Raw genomic sequence first — 18,288 nt, forward strand, 5'->3', positions numbered from 1 at the left:
ACCATGCTGGCATTGCGTATCAGTGACGCTATCGTGGCACGTGTATCGTACGTTTCATTCATGAATTTTGTCAGAGATTATACTAAATACGATGGAACTATATTCTTTAAGAAAATGTAATGAATGATACATTTACTTATAAGACAATGAACTAAGTTACGAGAACGATTAATATATAATCAGGGTTTGTTTATTTTCTTTGGAGTGTAGACATAAAAATAGATTGATGTTTGGAAAAAATTATATTTATAAAAATTACTATAAGTACAATATATGGATTAAATTCACATTAATTGCGTTCCAAAAGAAGCAAATCTTTCTTGTCGAAAATACTGCAATGTCCTAAAAGTTCTGTCTTTCACTTGTACTTATTGTTAATAAGAAAAATTCTTCCAATTCAAAGGTGAACTTTGCTTGGAAAATTAGTTCTGGTTTGAATAATTGATATAATAAGGACGAGAAACGTTTATCGCAATCGTACTTATAAATATCAGCTGTGCAACAAATCTAACACTATGAAAGTTTTAACTGCAGCAACTCTGTGGTTTGGGATCAAGCCCAGAACGCTTAGTTACAGATACACGTGTAAACTCTTCTGCCACTGTCGGATGAATTCCAACTGTTTCTTTTAGTTTTGGGAATGTTAAATTGCATCTGGAAAAAGAATTAAACAAAAACAATAACATTAAGATCGGAAGTAATTAATGTTATTTAGAAAAATCTAGTTAATGCATACTTGATGGCAGCAGCAAAACCTTGAATTACTTCACCAGCATGAGGACCTACAAAATGCATACCAAGCACTCTTTGATCGCCGCCTCTAAGTGCGACAACTTTCAAGTAGCATTGTGAATTATCTTTCTGCGGTATAAAAAATTCCGTTGGTTTATAATACGCATGATAAATTTCTATTTTGTCCTCCCCATAAGTAGCAATCGCCGCTTCTTCACTGAGTCCAACGCAACCATATTCTAGGGGGCTAAATACTGTCGTTGCTACGTTTACGTAGTCCATTTGTTCTGTCGAATTTCCAAATAATCTTCTTGCTAATAACCGACCCGCGTGTATAGCAACAGGTGTTAACTCTGGTTTTTTCTACAACACACAGCGCAAAAAATTTAGGTTAATATCACTTATAAATCTATGTTTATAATAATAATGCAATAATCTCCATTACATAAAAATTAAAACCATAATTATCAAAACATTGATCAAGCTTTAAAACTTACATGAAGTACATCACCAACAGCATATATGTTCGGAACATTTGTTTGTTCGTTTTTTGCATCTATTTTTGCAGTTTCAGGAACAATTTTAATTCCAGCATTTTCAGGCTTCAGTTCTTCTGTGAGTGGTTTGCGACCAATAGCGAAAAGAACTGTATCGAAAGTATCTTTATGCATTTCTCCATTCTGAAAGAACAGAAACGTTTAACATTGCGTGAACGTAACAATGTATACAATGCAAATTTTATTTAAACTATAAAACTCACTTCATCGACCCAGTGTACAAGAAGTTGGCCATCGTTTTTCTTCTCAATCTTCGATGGTTTAGCGCGGTAAATAAAGTGTACACCACGCCTTTCCATTTCTGTAGCAACAGTTTCTGCCATTTGTTGATCAAAACCTCGTAATACAATTGATCGCACCATTACAGTTGCATCATAACCCAAACCATTCAAAAATCCAGCACACTCCAAACCAATATCTATTTACGTATTAAGGAGAACAAAACCTCGCATACAAATAAAAAATATATTCAATTGTATAACAGAAGAAAATTTGATCTATTGCTAATACTAAACATTACAAGAAAAGGATACATCCAGCACCAACAACAAGTGTTTTTCCTGGAGGTTTTTCCAAGCTAAAGATATCATCACTAGTTATACCATATTCTAAAGCACCAGGAATATCCGGATACCTTGGTCTACCACCAACAGCAATCAAAATATATTGTGCAGTTAACTCTTTTTCTTGACCATTTTTCATTATCCCACATATTGTATGTTGATCTTTAAAATAACCACGTGCATTGAGATATTCAACTTGCCTGAAGTTATAAGAAAAAATTAATAACAGAATAAACACAATTTTACACTAGAAATGAAAACTGAAATGATATTAACTTGGTCCTAAGTTCGACACGTGTAACCCAGTTCACAGATTTCACATGATTTTGCACTGCCGTTTTTAATGCTTCCCAATCATTTTTAATTGTTTTGGGATCTGATACTTGCCAGCCATACGCAGCGGATTCCTAAGAGTGTAAAATTTCAATATTGACAGTCTGACTTTATAAAGACTACATGATTTTCAAATAAAAAACATACATGAATAGCTTCTCCTAACAAAGCAGCCTGATGCATCAACTTCTTTGGTATACAACCAACATTCACGCAAGTACCACCAACACCCCAAGTTGTACCTCGTGGAGATGGTGTCACAAAGTCTAGAACAGCAACTTTCGCACCAAAATTCACTGCTTCCTTAGCTGCTGCCAAACCGCCAGATCCGCCACCAATTACAAGGAGGTCGTACATGTATTTCTGTTCAGCTGTAAAAAAGTATAATCAGTTATGTAAAACCAATGACCATGAATATACTATGGTGCAATATATTTCTTATCACAAAATTAAAAGCATTCCCTGATAAGATTACTAAATATCTAGGAACGAAACCGTGCTTTTTATATTCACGCGTTAACCAATCAAATTTTGCAACAATATCAGTGAACTATGTTAATTTAATTCGATTATTTTTAACCTAACCGGTACAACGATCAATTGTCAAACACACGAGACACATAAATTTTACGTAACGACAATAGAATTAAGTCGCGTTCACATTTAGAAGTCGTAGAATCCAATCACTCACAGCACATACAAGCCATGGTGGTTCTGCCATAAGGGAAAGCGTTACATCTGGACCACGGGAACTCGAGCAATTTGGCGTGAGCAGATCGAAATGACACAAACCTCGCGAGCAGCGTTAACGTCGCCATGATTATTGCCAGCCGATCACGACCACGTGACGTCACCCTGATGACACTCGTGTTCGCGACGGTATATGATAAGCAACAAAATTATTGAACACGTTTCGAAAAGACGAACAGCAAGAAAATATCTAAGGAGAAGGAGGAAGTCACGGCACAAGATGAGATCGATCTTAATTACTGGTTGCAATCGTGGACTTGGATTAGGTTTAGTGAAACACTTGGTTAAACTGTCGCAATCACCGGAGAATATCTTCGCTACTTGTCGAGACGCGAATAAAGCAAGGGTAAGATCAACGACAGAATAAAATGCTCCATTATGCAACATCCGGATTTGTTATATGTGATCAACTTACCGATCGGCGGCATCGTTATTCTTTATTGTCTTAATATTCACACTGTAAAGGAATGTAATAAGTAATACTTCTTCTTCTCGAGGAATATAAACGGCTCTATACGAGTACCGCTCAATGCACAATATCTTATGTTTAAAGGACAAGAACGAACTGACGCCTACTTGCTTCGTTTACCGCCATCTGTTATATGGTTGCTACAAGCACACGAGTTTTAAGTCTCATTTATAGTGACTCATGCAATACACGCTGCCAGATTACGTAAAAAGGAAGGCTAACGTGCAAGTCACCCTGGGTTTCGCTATAGAACGTACTTTAAAAACAGGTTCTTTGGGACGACTTTAATCTACATTTTTAGAAGATCGAAAATAGTCATCGCTCACATGAGAATCTGTACACATTGCTTGTCAATTGCAAATATGTGTTTCGATTTTTAGCTTTCAATATTTTACAAATGATTGTTCTCATAAATACTTGGTATCGTGTATTATTGCACGTTCGAAGAACTTTTACCATCAAGGTCTCTGATCACGTGATTGTTCTCAAATAACTTATGATTCCAGTCAATTATGTACAAATTGAACAGATTGAAGAATATCTCATTTCATCCGATAATTAGCAGTGAATTCCACAAAGCATCACATGATAATTTTATTCAATTTTGAAAATTCCACATTTTCTTTTTTTAGGAACTAACTGCACTAGCTAAGGAGTCAAAAAATGTACATATTATTGAAATAGGTACGTAACGATATCATGTTTTGTAATTTCAACCGGTTTTTTTTCATCCTTATCTCTCCATCACTGAATACAAACGCAATGCGCTTTTTAATCGATGACTTAATCAAATTTTTCTGGATCCTTCTATAAAATTTAAAGATCAGATGATGATGATTTACATATCTTTTAATTTTATTGGGATGTAACAATGAATACACGCCAGTAATAAGTAAAATCTAAAAGAAAAATGATTTCTATTATAAAGCCCATAAAAAATGAAACTCTAAACTAACAAATGTGCAATATCATCATACAGGAAAATATGTTATTGTCATACTCATGCGTCAAATTCATTTCAATAATTAAATGTAGGTATACTATTTGTGTATACTAGTTAACAATTGGAAGCGGCAAATATGACGTAATAAATTGTAAGATAATGAAAGAGATAAAACAATTTTTAAAATAATGAAAGTCTCTATACAAAGATAATATTGCTAGTTGATACTTTATAGATAAAACATTGCAGCATTTTGTAAATGTCTATATAGTGAATCATAATCGATACGACTTACTTGGAGAGTAATTTTCTTCTTCCACGGGTTCATTCGAAGATTTCGTATGATTTCCGACTTCCTGATCACTTGAATCTGAATCCATGGTTTGTGATTTTCTGCGACAGCCGAAGCACCACTGTTTCCTTTTCTTTGAATTATGATAGCTCATATTAAAATATGCGAAACATGAGAAATTATTTACGTTAAAAAATTGTGAGACTAAACCGCGCTCTTTACAGAACGAGAATTGGATTACTTGTATTTTGTGCCGTAAAGACAGTAGTATTTTATTACGGCCGTGTTCTGGTCGATATGTGCTTATGATATCTGATAAACTGTTAGAGAATTCCGATTACCTTGACAATCACAGTAAGAAGCATTTTATGTTTGTACAATTAAATAAATTATACCAGTAAAAAATATATGAATTGTATAGCGAAGTAAAAGCGTATAATTCAAAGATTATAAAAAAAGCAAGAATTATTGCTTTCCTGATACAAATAAATTATAAAGTTGTAAATTAGTAAGCCAAGCAACACCATGCTTTAGAAGTAACAAATTGTAAAAATTTCGACAGACAAAGATATCCTACGTTATGTGAAATATTAAATGATGCCTTGCCTTCGCTTTTTACTCCATATAATATTTTTACTGTGAAATAAAAAATGGCAAAAAATAGCAAACAGATACTGTATGACTTACATCAATACGAATATCTTTACATTTACGATATATAGAAGTAAACCCAAGCATGAATTACCAATAATCTTACGCACACAATTCAAGTAATAACAGTTCACAACTTTTATATATGATGTTTGTAATGAAAATGGAAATTTAATATGAAAGAAGTAAACGTACTGTATGTAGCTGCCCTGTGAAACACCCCAGTATTGACCAGGACAGTTATGCTATAGTACCAAAATGGAACAATATTCACTGCAAGTGCTTTATAGTTGAAACGATATACGAAATTATTTCATAAGTGATGCAAATCCACACGACTTTTATAAAACAATAATACAGTTACTATAGTTACAAATTAAGGTTACATTTTTGTTTATAGATTACCCTACAATTTACACATACACATAAAATATCTCAGATAGTAATACTAAGAATAATACCAAGAATACTGGTGTCAATGATATATTATAATAACATTATGTTAGTTGACCTCACTTTTATAAAATTTAATAAAAGTAAACGATAGATAATAAAGTGCATACGGAAAAATTCTTTTATGCGAAATAAATAGGGTAATTCTCTCGGTTGTGGACTTAAGCGCAGTGCAGCCGCTTAAATTCAAAACGAGTCAGAAATTTATGTATGTACACATATGTAGCCGATAAGTAAGCAGTCATTGACAGTAGCCAACCGATAACACACACTGGCCACTTCATCAGCAGATCACTCTGTACAAATAGAGGGTTATCGCTAGTATTGAGGCGGCGGCATTGCCTTTGAGTCTACTGGTAACATAATCGCTCTGTAATACTTAAAAATACAATAGAGTTTACAGTACAAACTTTACGCCGGCTGAATGGCGCGCCCTATTTATCAGATAATATAAAAATTATTATTTTTTGTTTAAAGATTTATCTGATACAAAAAGATACAACGAAATAGTACAAATTGTGAGCGAAAAAGTAGGCAAAGCGGGATTAAACGTTTTATTTAATAATGCCGGTATCAGTCCAAGATTTACAAGACTTAATCTTGTAAAGGAGAAACAGCTTACAGAAACATTATTTGTAAACACAGTGGCGCCAATTTTGTTAACAAAGGTGAGCTATATTTTATTAATATTGGTTACATCTTTTCATTTACTTCCTATTTATCTTTTTATATATTTTTAATACGAAAATAAGTAAATTAAAATAAATTTGTAAAAAATTAAATTAACATTTTACATATATGCAGTGTAAATCTGTATTTATACTTTTTAAATTTGTGTAATAATATGTAACTGAACATCTAATTTTACAAATTGCAAGGCATTTCTACCACTATTGAAAACAGCATCTAATAATTTCATGGACAAGTCAAAAATGAACATTAACAGATCTGCAGTTATTAATATGTCTTCTATTCTTGGAAGTATAGCTGACAATGATCTAGGTGGTTATTATCCTTACAGATGTAGTAAGGTAACATCTTCTTTAATTGAGTAAACATATAGCATTATATATATTTAAAATACGAAAAGGAAAATTGTATATAAAAGATATTGGATAAACCGAGCAGCAAGTATGATCTTTATCTAATTTTTAGGCAGCACTTAATGCAGCTACAAAATCGATGAGCATTGATTTAAAGGAAGATGGAATCCTTGTCACTTGTTTACATCCTGGTTGGGTGCGTACAGATCTGGGAGGGAGTAACGCACCGATGGATGTTGATACTAGTGTCAGTAACATATTGAATACATTAAGTTCATTAAGTGAAAAACACACAGGTTGTTTTGTTCAATATGATGGGAAAATTTTACCTTGGTAAATACAAGCTTTGTATTCATTCTTCATTTTTCTTAATTATTTACATTTAATATAATTTTGATAAAACACTGATTCGCTTAAATTAGTTTTTTATTTTAATTCATGTTCACTATAAAAATCATATACACACACACAAATATTATTTTTATGATAAATTTAGCATTTAAACATTGTTAGGAATCATATACTTCATAGTATAAAAATTTTGTTTCCATTAACTGTATCGTAGTACCAAGGTTCTAAAAAGACATTAAAGTTTGCTTTACATTCAAGTATTTTTCTGTACATATTCTCTATAACATACAGAGTTTTGTTAAATTATAAGAATTCATATATACAGTTATCATACAGAAATTATAATAGCTATATAATAAAATGTTTCCTTCTTTTTCCTTTTTTTTTTAATGAATCAACTTATTCTAGCAGCTTTTAAAATGATTATGAATGTTAAGTACAACTCTTTCTTTTATTTAAAAAAATGAAAGTGATTAAGTAATAATTTTATCACAACTCATATAAGTATAAATTCAAATGGTCACAATGTATCGTTTTATTTGTAAGTGTCAAAGCGTATTTTGTACATGTCACGGTGCTATAACGTAACCTCAAGGAATGCAAGTTTGTTCTAGAATATTAAATTGTAAAAAATGATATTTGAAATATGTACAATGATATTCAATTATCAAACAACTATTGAACATGTGATCATGTTTAGATATATAAATACCTTGTAGATAAATGTAACATTATACATAAGTATTCTGGAGATACTATTTTACACCAAAGAACAAATGTACCATTGTCTATTTTACATTTCCAAGATTAAAAGGTGTCAATGTTTTGCTCAATTTATGTCTTGAGATTTCACATAGAAATAAATGAAAAAAATGTATACCCGATATCCCAAGATGGGTGATCCTACACAAGTTGGAAATGCAGAGTAACTTTTTTCCATCGAAGTCTTGTTTCCGAGAATACCGAGTTTAAATATTTTTCGTTATCTTTAACACATACCAATAGTTCTATGTAATTCTACATAAAGTTTGAATGAGTGACATCAATTATTCATGCGTACTCAATAAATTTTTATGCTCAACATTATCCAAAAAGAAGCTCCAAACAAAAAAATGTTGCCCTACCATTTCGACTTATTTTTACATGTAAATAAGTAGTTGCACCAAATCGTTTTGGGATACCCTGTATATCTCATGGATCAAATAATACTGCAATGATGCAAAAATTGCTTAGAATGTACAATCCGTTATAAAATTAATTTTATGTTACATTCCCTTTAACGTCATTTGGATTAAACTTTAAAACGGACTGAACATTGAAGACAAATTTTTCATTAAAATATGATTAATTGTAACTTCTAAATTGAACCATGAAACTTTGTAACAAACGCATATATAAAAAATTAATTTACTAATATATATAATTCAAATTGCTACTTGCTTTTCCAATCTTATAACAAATTTTCATTCAGTATAAAGTAAAATTAAAAAATGAAAAAACATCTTGCAATTCATTCATTCGTAACTATGATTTAAGATAACTTTATAATGTGCAAATTCGTAAAAGATATAAATGATTTCCTAAATATCTTATGTTCCAAATAACAGCCACAGAATAAACTTTAATCAGTCTTTAACCTTTTAGGCGTTGGTTCACTATTTTGAGAATTGGAATCTTCTGAAAATCCCAAATGTGCAGAGAAGTCTGTTAATCCTTGAGAATCACTAACCGTTGAAAAACCTAAGATATTGCAAAATTTGTATAAATTTCAACATGTGGATAGTTTCATTCCAGTTACTGAACTTGGACTCACACGTATTTGAATCTTCTGTAAGTCCGAAGTTGGAATTCGATGAATCTAACCCACTCTTTCTTGGTAAACCATTTTCCTTGTCCGCAACTGTTTTTCCTTTCTTCTTCTAAATGATAAAACACTAATTTTTATTTTCCTCTCCTATCTAAGTTTGACTACTTCTATTTACCTGATCAAGTGTCGATATAGGCACCCATTTATAAATCTTCATAGTAGTTTCTCCTATAGTAACCCATTTCTTTTCCCTATAAAACCGTCAGCATGAAAAACGCATTCCTCAGGTTGATATTGAAACAACAGACAGAGAAGCTACCTTCTTTACTGTTATTAAAAAAGCAGACATAGAACACTATTACTCAATCAACACGTATGAAACATTTCAGAGCTACAGAAGTCTGTTTACAGCTGACATGTGTAATGCAAAATCTCTATTAAATTCTCATAAGTAAGAAAAAATTTTTATATCCATTTCTGAGATCCATATAGTTTTACTACTCTTTTTTTTACTTTTTTTGTGAAACTTTTCAACATTTCCTCGTGCATCTATAATATGTTAAGAGATTTACCAATGGCGAACTTTGTCAACGACTTGCATTACACGCTTAATATCATCCTTGGCACGACTACGAGTCTCTGCACGCACAGACCGCGACATCATGTTACGCGATTATAAGTCACTATTAACTGAACACAATACAAAACACCGGAACATTAGTCGGCGAAGAGGTTAGGAAACTGACAGCGGTTACAAATTTCGTCAGTGGAATAGCAAACGTCTTCAGATTCAAAGCTAGATTAAGATTTACAATCATAACAGGACGATACGTTCGTAACAATAGGAGGCGCGGAGGGAATGGCGGAAGCCAGTGATACTCATCGATGAACTGAATGTTTTAATAGTTCAAAAGTTCAATGTTCTTATCGTTCGACTGAGTTACATCTATGGAAAAGTATATTACATATGTCTCGATAGACAATAATATACAAAGTTCACTAGAGATTCAACTATATTCTACTAAATTTCCTTGAATGAGCACCACTAATGCAAATGGATGAATAATACATATCCAGTCAACACAGCGATTGGCACGCCAGTGGCAACGGGTGAAACGAATTCCGTGGTAAACTTATGCTAAGACAGTGTTCGTACTCAGCTCTTATAACGACATAGTCTTAGCAATAACACTATCAGCTCCGCATAGTGGCGTAGGCTGACATTTACCGATGGGGAAGTTGTTTCTATAAAAATTATAAACGAATACTGAAAACGACTAAACTGGCAGTTTATTTATTTTGATTGAAAATTAAACATGATTAAAACCTATGGCAGCCATTTGCTCGAAATATTTGCTATATAATTTTTAATTATATCATACTATCATATGATACAATTAACAATTGTATATCAAATACACGGTGTCCAGGTCTCACCGCGTGGAGGTTGCTGCGAATGGAGACCCACCCTAACCCATCTACGCTTCACAATATCTTACTTAGCTAAACATTTATTTAATCTACTAAGCGTAATACATTTACTTAATCTACTAAGCGTACTACATTTACTTAATCTACTAAGCGTACTAAATCTACGTAAATTTAAGGGAAATTATTCCTACCTATCAATAATTGAAACATGTTTCATCCTACCTATGTAAAAATCTAATGGAATTTATAGAGATGTTACATGATGTATATACCTGAGACCAAAAGTGTCTCAACCTGCCTACGTGAAAATCTAATAGAAATGAACCCATGATACATCCAGAAACAGAAATATACATCTTTCAACCTGCCTGTGTAAAAATCTAATGGATCTGAATCCATGCGATATGTCCAGAAACAAAGACAAAACAACGATACAGGGAATCAAACCAAAAGGAAACCAACGTGCGACACACACGTATCTGATAGCAGAAAATTCAAGATCGGAGTAATTTACGAAGAAATTACAATAGAAAAGATTCGAAGATTACACCAAGAAACAAAAACAACGAAGAAAACATATGAACGAAAACTGCAAACACTAGAACATCTGAAATAAGAATGAACAGCACACAAAAGAATAACATATGGAATAAATCTTACGGGAAATATATATATAAATAGATACATACATACATACACTCTTTTAATAATTAGGTCTATAGGCGTCTTCCAAAATTTTAGATCTGTAACAAAATTGTATAATTGGTTAATAATAGCACATAATATGGTTTCATAATATCCTTTCTATATTTTTTTTTTTTGTCACTTACTTTCTTTGACTAATATTAACATGTCCGTACTTCCATCTGCGTGACACGATATAAATTCTCCAAATCCACCATCTAAATATCTTCCTAAAATCGTGAATCTAAAACAAACTTACTTAATGGATTAGCAAAAAGACATTAATTAAACATTAATTAAACAATGACAATAAACAAGATACATTTTAATGAAATATTATATGTCTTATGGTGTGGTAAAACCTAAGAATTCACCTTTAATTTATACAAATTATTAACTCTTTAGAAAAGAAATAATAATAATATTCTAATTATATATTAATAGTTTCGTTCTTAACGCTCAATAAATTTCAAAGTTGTCATAAATAATGATACACAAAGGATATCTAGAATATTTACAGATCAGTCATGAAAAGCACATACCAATACTAAATAAATTCAGACTTTACAAATGTACAGATTATTGTTTATTTTAATGACAAACGCCCGATTTGTAACGACATAAAGATAAACATAACACTCATTATAATTAATTTTTATTGTCATTAAAAATGATGAGTGACACATTTTATCTTTTTCGTTATCTTTTTTTCATTAAATGAGAGAAAAGTAAGGAATATGTCAATCAACCGAGACAAAAGTGAGAAAATTATCGCGAAAATTGCCTAGCAATTTGCTAGGGCCTTCTTTATAATTCGCAATATTAATTAATCGCGTGGTGCGTCATAAAAAAGCAATACGCGAGCAGTCAGCTAAGGACGCATTATATGGTTCGGAAAACTAATTTATGCACCCAGAATTTAAATACGCAACACTAATAAACTAAATTTTGGAAGAAATGATCTACTTAGGTGCAATGTCACCATAGTGCAATGTGGCTTTTTCAGCTACGTAGGTGACTCTAAGTGCAAGATCATACTTCCATTTATGAAACAATCATGAAAAAATGAGCAAAAATATCGCGAAAATTGCCTGCCAAAATTGACAGGGCCTTTTTTATAATTCGCAACACTAATTAAGGTACTTTTATATTATTTCCACATTACCTTTCAAGTGTGACTCCACAGTGTTAGTGGAAGACTTGGGCATTACGTTGAACGCTACACTATCGTGAAAAACGCGTCATTCATTATCGCAACACTAAATGGAATTAAGGACTAAACAATTGAAGAAATATCAAATATAATTTAATCATATTCGCGAAGCAAATGTAAACAAGCAATAATTACAAATTGAGCAAACAATCGCGATCTCATAATTCGCAACACTAAAAGAGCAATCACGATTATCATTTTTACGCAACTCTAATAAAAAACTATTAATTAACCGTAATTAATTATTCGCAACACTACAATTGAAAACCGCGACTCGCCCAACATCCGGTGGGCCAGCAAGCTCTGCTGGCTAGACAAATACGAGCATAATGACAAACTACTGACAAGCAATGACTCTGCATCGAGAGGGTTGCCTGCCTCTGAATGCATAGTCATTAGTAGTAGCCCTCTTCTCCGGGCCTCTTCGGCATATAGCCTCTTCTTTCTTCGGGCATGAAGCCCAGGACCCTGAAACTTATATCTAAGCTCGAGATTCCCTAATCACAAACCAACAAATGACTCAAAAAATCAATCAAAACATGAAACGAGACAGCTAACGGCACGCAAGACGACCAACGACTAAAGAAATCGTTGTCCGTGCAAAACGTGCCAAATCTCGAGCAGTAAACGTTCGTTTCGTGCAAATCGCGACCGCGACCGCGGGGCGATTCGAAAAATCGATCGAGTAAAGCCAGTGGCGAACGGCATACCCCGTTCGCGCCAGCTAAACCGTCGATCATTCAAATCTAATTTCCTGAAACAGGTTGAACCACGCGAGAAAAAACGCGCCTGCCCGATCGGTGACTGTGGTCAACCTGCCCGGCCCTACCTACTTAAATCTATCACACAATCATACCAGAGTAAACTACCTATCCTACCGAACGCTATATTTAAAAAATGGCAACAGACTCATACCAACACATACATACAACACACGGAATAGTCGCGAACTTGCATACTATCTCACACTTTCTCACATCTACTGCAATCTGAAGGACATTACCGATCGTTGTACATTACTACTATTATATGTAATAATATATTTTATGGAATGAATGCAATAGTTAATGTTTATTAAAAACGTACGTATTCCCACAGTCTAATCACACGTGTGGTAAATACGTCGTACAATACACTAGGACATCAGATTGCAAGAAAATCTTATAAACTAGTGGGGAATCATCGTGCCCATCACCTTTTCCCCATCCAAGTAGCGCATGGGCACGTGAATGGGGTCCTGGCAACGAACACGGAAAAGGAAGCTGAAAATCCTGATCTAAATATCATGATTAGTATAAAAGCAACAACACATATCAACCGTACTTCGGTTCCTACTGTTTTATTTTATTTATTCGCATATCAAGTTATTCATTGATAGTTATTACACTGCATGGAGGTGTAAAGAATTCTATTTTCAATCCTAACTCAAACACGATCTGTACTCATGATCTTAGAAACGATCAAGTGAAAAATAGACGAGATTGCCGGTATAGCCACCAGCGTGGTTGACGCATTTTCGCGTCCGCGAAAATGGTTAACGTGACCAGAATGTCATCGACTAACATTCCAGACACGGCCTCCCATGAGGCAGGAATTGAGATACGCTCAATTAGCGCGCCACGAACCCCTAAGCGAGATCCGCAGCTACCAATACCCTTGGTGGGGGTGGCGGGCTCCCCCGTCTGCCCTTCGGAATAGCCGAGGGCCTTACGGACGGGGCAGGGCGCCCGTACTGGGACGCGATATCGGCAATGATAAACTACTTCAACTTACTTTATGCAGCGTAAAATTAACTATCAATTATTAAATATTTCCTCGAGACATGAAAGAGGAGCTTCACAATTCATTTTAACATTATAACGTACAGAAGTGAATAAAAAAGCGCGGCGCGACGCGAACAAAGTGAGTGAGAAACTATCGACATTCTTTCGGATGTAACCCTTCCTTCGAAACGGACCCTCCCCCCATGGAATCTCAAAAAGAAGCAAAGCAAACCCATAGGAGGTTACTACTACAGCCACCAGTACCATTTGACGTATTTTCACGTCCGCGAGATGTTTAACGTGACCAGGTGCCGACGGTGACACCCAGGCACGACCTCCCTTGAGGCAGGGATTGGGATACGCCCAATCAGCCGGCAGTGAACCCAGTGCAGTATCTAGTACGCAGTCCACCACTACCGAAGCCCTCGGTGGGGGTGACGGACTACCCCGTCTGCCTTTTGGAATAACCAAGGGCCTTACGCAACGGGGTAGAGGCCAATACTGGGACGCTATAGTGGGAACACTTCGCTACTCGACGATGAACGCAAAAAGTTCATTTATTGACTGATAAGAATAATTGAATTTAAATTCAAAATTAAATTTCAAATTATAGACAAATTCGATATTAAAATTAAATTTAAAACCAATTATTTCACATCCCATACATTATAATGATAGAAGGAAATGGGAAGCGCCTTTCTCATTGTCTCGACGAGTATTTAATTCGATATATATTTAATATAGAAGATTTATATATATATATATGTACACACACAATTATAAATGTACTAATTTCGAGCGATCTCGTCATCAAAGCAATCATTCTAAGATATGAAAATAATATTCAAGCTCGATGCTTTGATTTCAAAATCTGCTCGACGCAAAATGTTTTCTTGCACGTGTAATATAACATAGTTTCGGTAATCAAGCAAATGAACTTTAATTACAACAAAAGCTATACCATAAAGTTACAATATATTTCATATATATGATATTTATCATATATATTTATCATATATTTCATGTGATCAATTTTCAATAAATATTATACAATTCCGATTAAATCAATCTATTAACATCATGGTACAATAATTATAATTATCACAGGAACGAAGTCGGAGGGGGTATCCGACTTCACCACTACGCACTGCTACAACAAGGCAGTTGTAATATATACTACTTATTTATTCATAAAAATATATAATACCCATATATATACATGTATATGTAATTATTATTATTCATAATATTTAATTCTCATATATACTAATATTTAAAATATTATTTTCAGTTAAAATTTTCGAAATATTCATACCATGTGCATCAAATATTATAATACCCGTATTTACTTATTTAATCATAATCTATATCAATATTACTATTATCGATATTACTATTATTATACTGTTACATTTAAAACCGCGAAGTGCAAGAAAACCTATCCTAAGCTAATATATAATACACAAAATAAATGTTACTACTCATGGATATAGTAGTATATCCACGGTCATTATGCTCGTAAAACAAATTCTACGTAATTACAACCAGTCACCCGTGCCGATTTGGACCTTTCGTCCTACGACATGATTGAGTGACCAGAGGAACTTAAAGGCATGCGACTCACCGACCGTAGATCGATGATGCTGCTGATGTCTGGAAGATGTCATCAGAGATGCTTATGATGTCCAGGAGAAGTCGTCGGAGATGTTGTTGACGTCTGGAGGAACTACTGCTGTTGCCGCCCCAGTGAAGTCGTCGTAGATATTGAAAATGCCTGAAGAAAGTCATATTTTGAATTAAAATTCATGCTATTACACAACGAATCAGTCAAGAAAAAATATTAAGAAATGATGCTTACCTCTAGGAGGACATCATGAACGTTATCGTCGGAGTAGAAGTGGTAGGATGAATCCATCGTAGAAGTAATAGCTGCAAAACTTCAAAAAGAACGAAACAATTAGGATTAAGTTTACGAAAATGTTTATAGAAATCTAGTATTCCATAATTAAAATAAAAAAGATAATTACATTTTTGGCTCCTGGAGCACAGCAATATCCATTTCAAGCAGGCGATAATGTGACTCTAATACCGGATATAAACATTTGGAAAATAAAAAAAAAATAAAAATAAAAGTCTATTATAATATTGTAATAAGAAATATAATAATTTACGAAGCAAACACTGACTCTAGTCTCGCGTATAATTACTATGACAAATTAATGTAATTATAATTAGAGCAGCTGTGCTGCAAAAAATATAAAAAAGTTAAACGTAGCAAACACTGACTCTACCAACCGCATTGCGCGCGGTCATCAAAATTTTCTGGAAGAAAACTATTATTAGTGAGGGGACAAAGGGAGGAAATAAATAAGACACAATTTTATTTTTCATATTATTTTTCTTTTTCTTCCAGCGTTTGTTCATGAAAATAACTCTCTCCTAAAGCTACTAAAGCTGTGTGAATCACAGCTATCATGTATAAATATTATGAAATATTTGCAAACATTGCAAATTATTAATTAATAACACATGACTGATCTGTATGATTTTTACTTTGACGCCATTTGTTATCAGAATTTAAAACATATTGAAATTTACTAATTTGTTAATTATACCATTTGTTATAAGCTAATCATTTATTATTCATTATATATATATTATGAATTAAAATTTAAATTTTACCACACGATGAACCAATTAAGAAATAATGTAAATGATTCACCTTTCACCTTTAAGATAATTCTTTTTTAATAATAAATTCAATATTACCATAAAATCTCCATAAATACATCTATTGCTACTGTTTCAATCGTTATTATTCATTGTGATGTATATAAACCCTCATTTTAATCATTTGGAATGTCTCATCAATCAATTATCTATAACAGTGCAGAATAAAACAGTCGTAATCAGAATGTGTAATAATAAAACCAACTGTATTGAAATTATACAATAATCAAACCCAAATCACGTTTAAAAAGTGAAAAAAATTTACAAAGAATTGTAAGAATGAAATGCACGAACAACAGATAGACAAAGGAAGGTCAAACGATAGATTTACATTTAGAATACTAATAACGTTCGATATATAATTAAGCATGAATAGGTATTAGTTGAATAAAGAGTTGGTAACGATAAAGATGCTTGTAGAATAACAACTGTGAATATTCTGCAGTCGATAAGCAAGTTTGTTACATACCTTGGAAATGGCGAGACAGGTTTCGACATGTACGACAAGACAACAGACACTAGCGCGCCGTACCACTGCGTACCCGTATACGTGTGACGCATGCTCTTCCCCACTCCGCTTCCGCACTCGACGACGTAGTTTCTCACTTTGCTCACGCTGTAAACATGGCACCAAAATGAAATTATGTTTCTAGAACACCATGGACACGCGCGCGTAAAAGCCAAACAATAACTAATTCGCTATCAAAACTTCGAAATGAAAATTTACAGCAAAGATGATAAACAACGCTACCACCATGACAGAGCTTGAACTATTCAACAAGGGATTTGAATCTCGACGCGTGCGCGTTCGAACATTAACACAAGCGCTATTTCAAACTCAAATGTATCTTAGCATGAACAAATACATAATTGTACTCACTAATTTATTGAAATGACAGTTGTTGCGTAGCTAATGATTCTTCGTACAGCTTGTATGATCAGCGAATCCCGATTTACTTGTAAATTTCTTGAAGGAGAGTTATTTTGGTCCAACGTTTTTTATTGTACTAATAAGTACAGTTTATATGTTTAGTGAAACCCAGTTGATTTGTAGAATTCTTGAGAGTTTAGTGAACTGGAGTTGCTTCGTTCCTACGTCCTTCCCGAGTCAAGTCAAGATTAACAATACTGATTGTGTAAAAATCCGTGCCCTTATATACGCAACGTTGGCCCAGCCGTTAACCAATCAGATGTTTCGCTTGAAAAGCGTTAACCAATTAGAATTGAAATGAACAAAAGCCACCCCGTGACGATGCTGCGAGCGATCTGATTGGTTAACGGCTGCTACTCAGGTTTGGTATATAAAGGGCAATTTTGTTTACGTAAACTTTAATATCAAACTTGACTTGGTAGAGAGAGGAGGAACGTCAGCGCTTGCATTTACACTTGGTGTATAAGGACAGTTAATTTCTTCTATAAGGTTAGGTTATTTTTTCAATGCAAGATGATAGAGCTGGTTGGAATATTTTGCTTTGGAATATTTTGAATGTACGAACCTACACTGAATAATTTACGTTGAAAAT

The 18,288-nt window shown here is 33.5% G+C and overlaps 4 protein-coding genes across 7 annotated transcripts in view; 1 reads left to right on the forward strand and 3 right to left on the reverse strand.

The window, feature by feature from the left end:
• Positions 1–18,288, reverse strand: part of LOC143426366 (fatty acid-binding protein-like) — a 51,373-nt gene that overhangs the window by 23,748 nt on the left and 9,337 nt on the right. The window lies entirely within an intron of this gene.
• On the reverse strand, positions 175–4,742 carry Trxr1 (Thioredoxin reductase 1). Of its 3 annotated transcripts, none has more exons than XM_076899774.1 (8): positions 4,643–4,742; positions 2,333–2,556; positions 2,129–2,259; positions 1,823–2,052; positions 1,493–1,707; positions 1,230–1,412; positions 737–1,095; positions 175–654 (listed from the first exon to the last, which is right to left on the reverse strand). In XM_076899774.1, the coding sequence occupies exons 1-8, from the start codon at positions 4,725–4,727 to the stop codon at positions 525–527; spliced, it is 1,557 nt and encodes a 518-aa protein (XP_076755889.1). In that variant the 5' UTR covers positions 4,728–4,742; the 3' UTR covers positions 175–524. The 3 variants fall into 3 exon arrangements, with proteins under 3 accessions (XP_076755889.1, XP_076755890.1, XP_076755891.1); XM_076899775.1 differs by lacking the exon at positions 4,643–4,742 and adding an exon at positions 3,351–3,546; XM_076899776.1 differs by lacking the exon at positions 4,643–4,742 and adding an exon at positions 2,877–3,062.
• On the forward strand, positions 3,117–8,896 carry Sni (SDR family oxidoreductase sniffer). Of its 2 annotated transcripts, XM_076899797.1 has the most exons (6): positions 3,117–3,281; positions 4,037–4,088; positions 6,221–6,411; positions 6,622–6,774; positions 6,899–7,119; positions 8,782–8,896. In XM_076899797.1, the coding sequence occupies exons 1-6, from the start codon at positions 3,156–3,158 to the stop codon at positions 8,816–8,818; spliced, it is 780 nt and encodes a 259-aa protein (XP_076755912.1). In that variant the 5' UTR covers positions 3,117–3,155; the 3' UTR covers positions 8,819–8,896. The 2 variants fall into 2 exon arrangements, with proteins under 2 accessions (XP_076755912.1, XP_076755913.1); XM_076899798.1 differs by lacking the exon at positions 8,782–8,896 and having other exon boundaries at positions 6,899–7,204.
• On the reverse strand, positions 8,192–9,857 carry Bcl7-like (chromatin remodeling complex subunit BCL7B-like protein). The gene is made up of 4 exons (XM_076899803.1): positions 9,517–9,857; positions 9,120–9,195; positions 8,951–9,056; positions 8,192–8,877 (listed from the first exon to the last, which is right to left on the reverse strand). Exons 1-4 carry the CDS (start codon positions 9,606–9,608, stop codon positions 8,759–8,761), a joined length of 393 nt encoding a protein of 130 aa, XP_076755918.1. The 5' UTR covers positions 9,609–9,857; the 3' UTR covers positions 8,192–8,758.

The sequence above is a fragment of the Xylocopa sonorina genome, chromosome 8 (genome assembly GCF_050948175.1).
Source record: "Xylocopa sonorina isolate GNS202 chromosome 8, iyXylSono1_principal, whole genome shotgun sequence".
Lineage (NCBI taxonomy): Eukaryota > Metazoa > Arthropoda > Insecta > Hymenoptera > Apidae > Xylocopa > Xylocopa sonorina.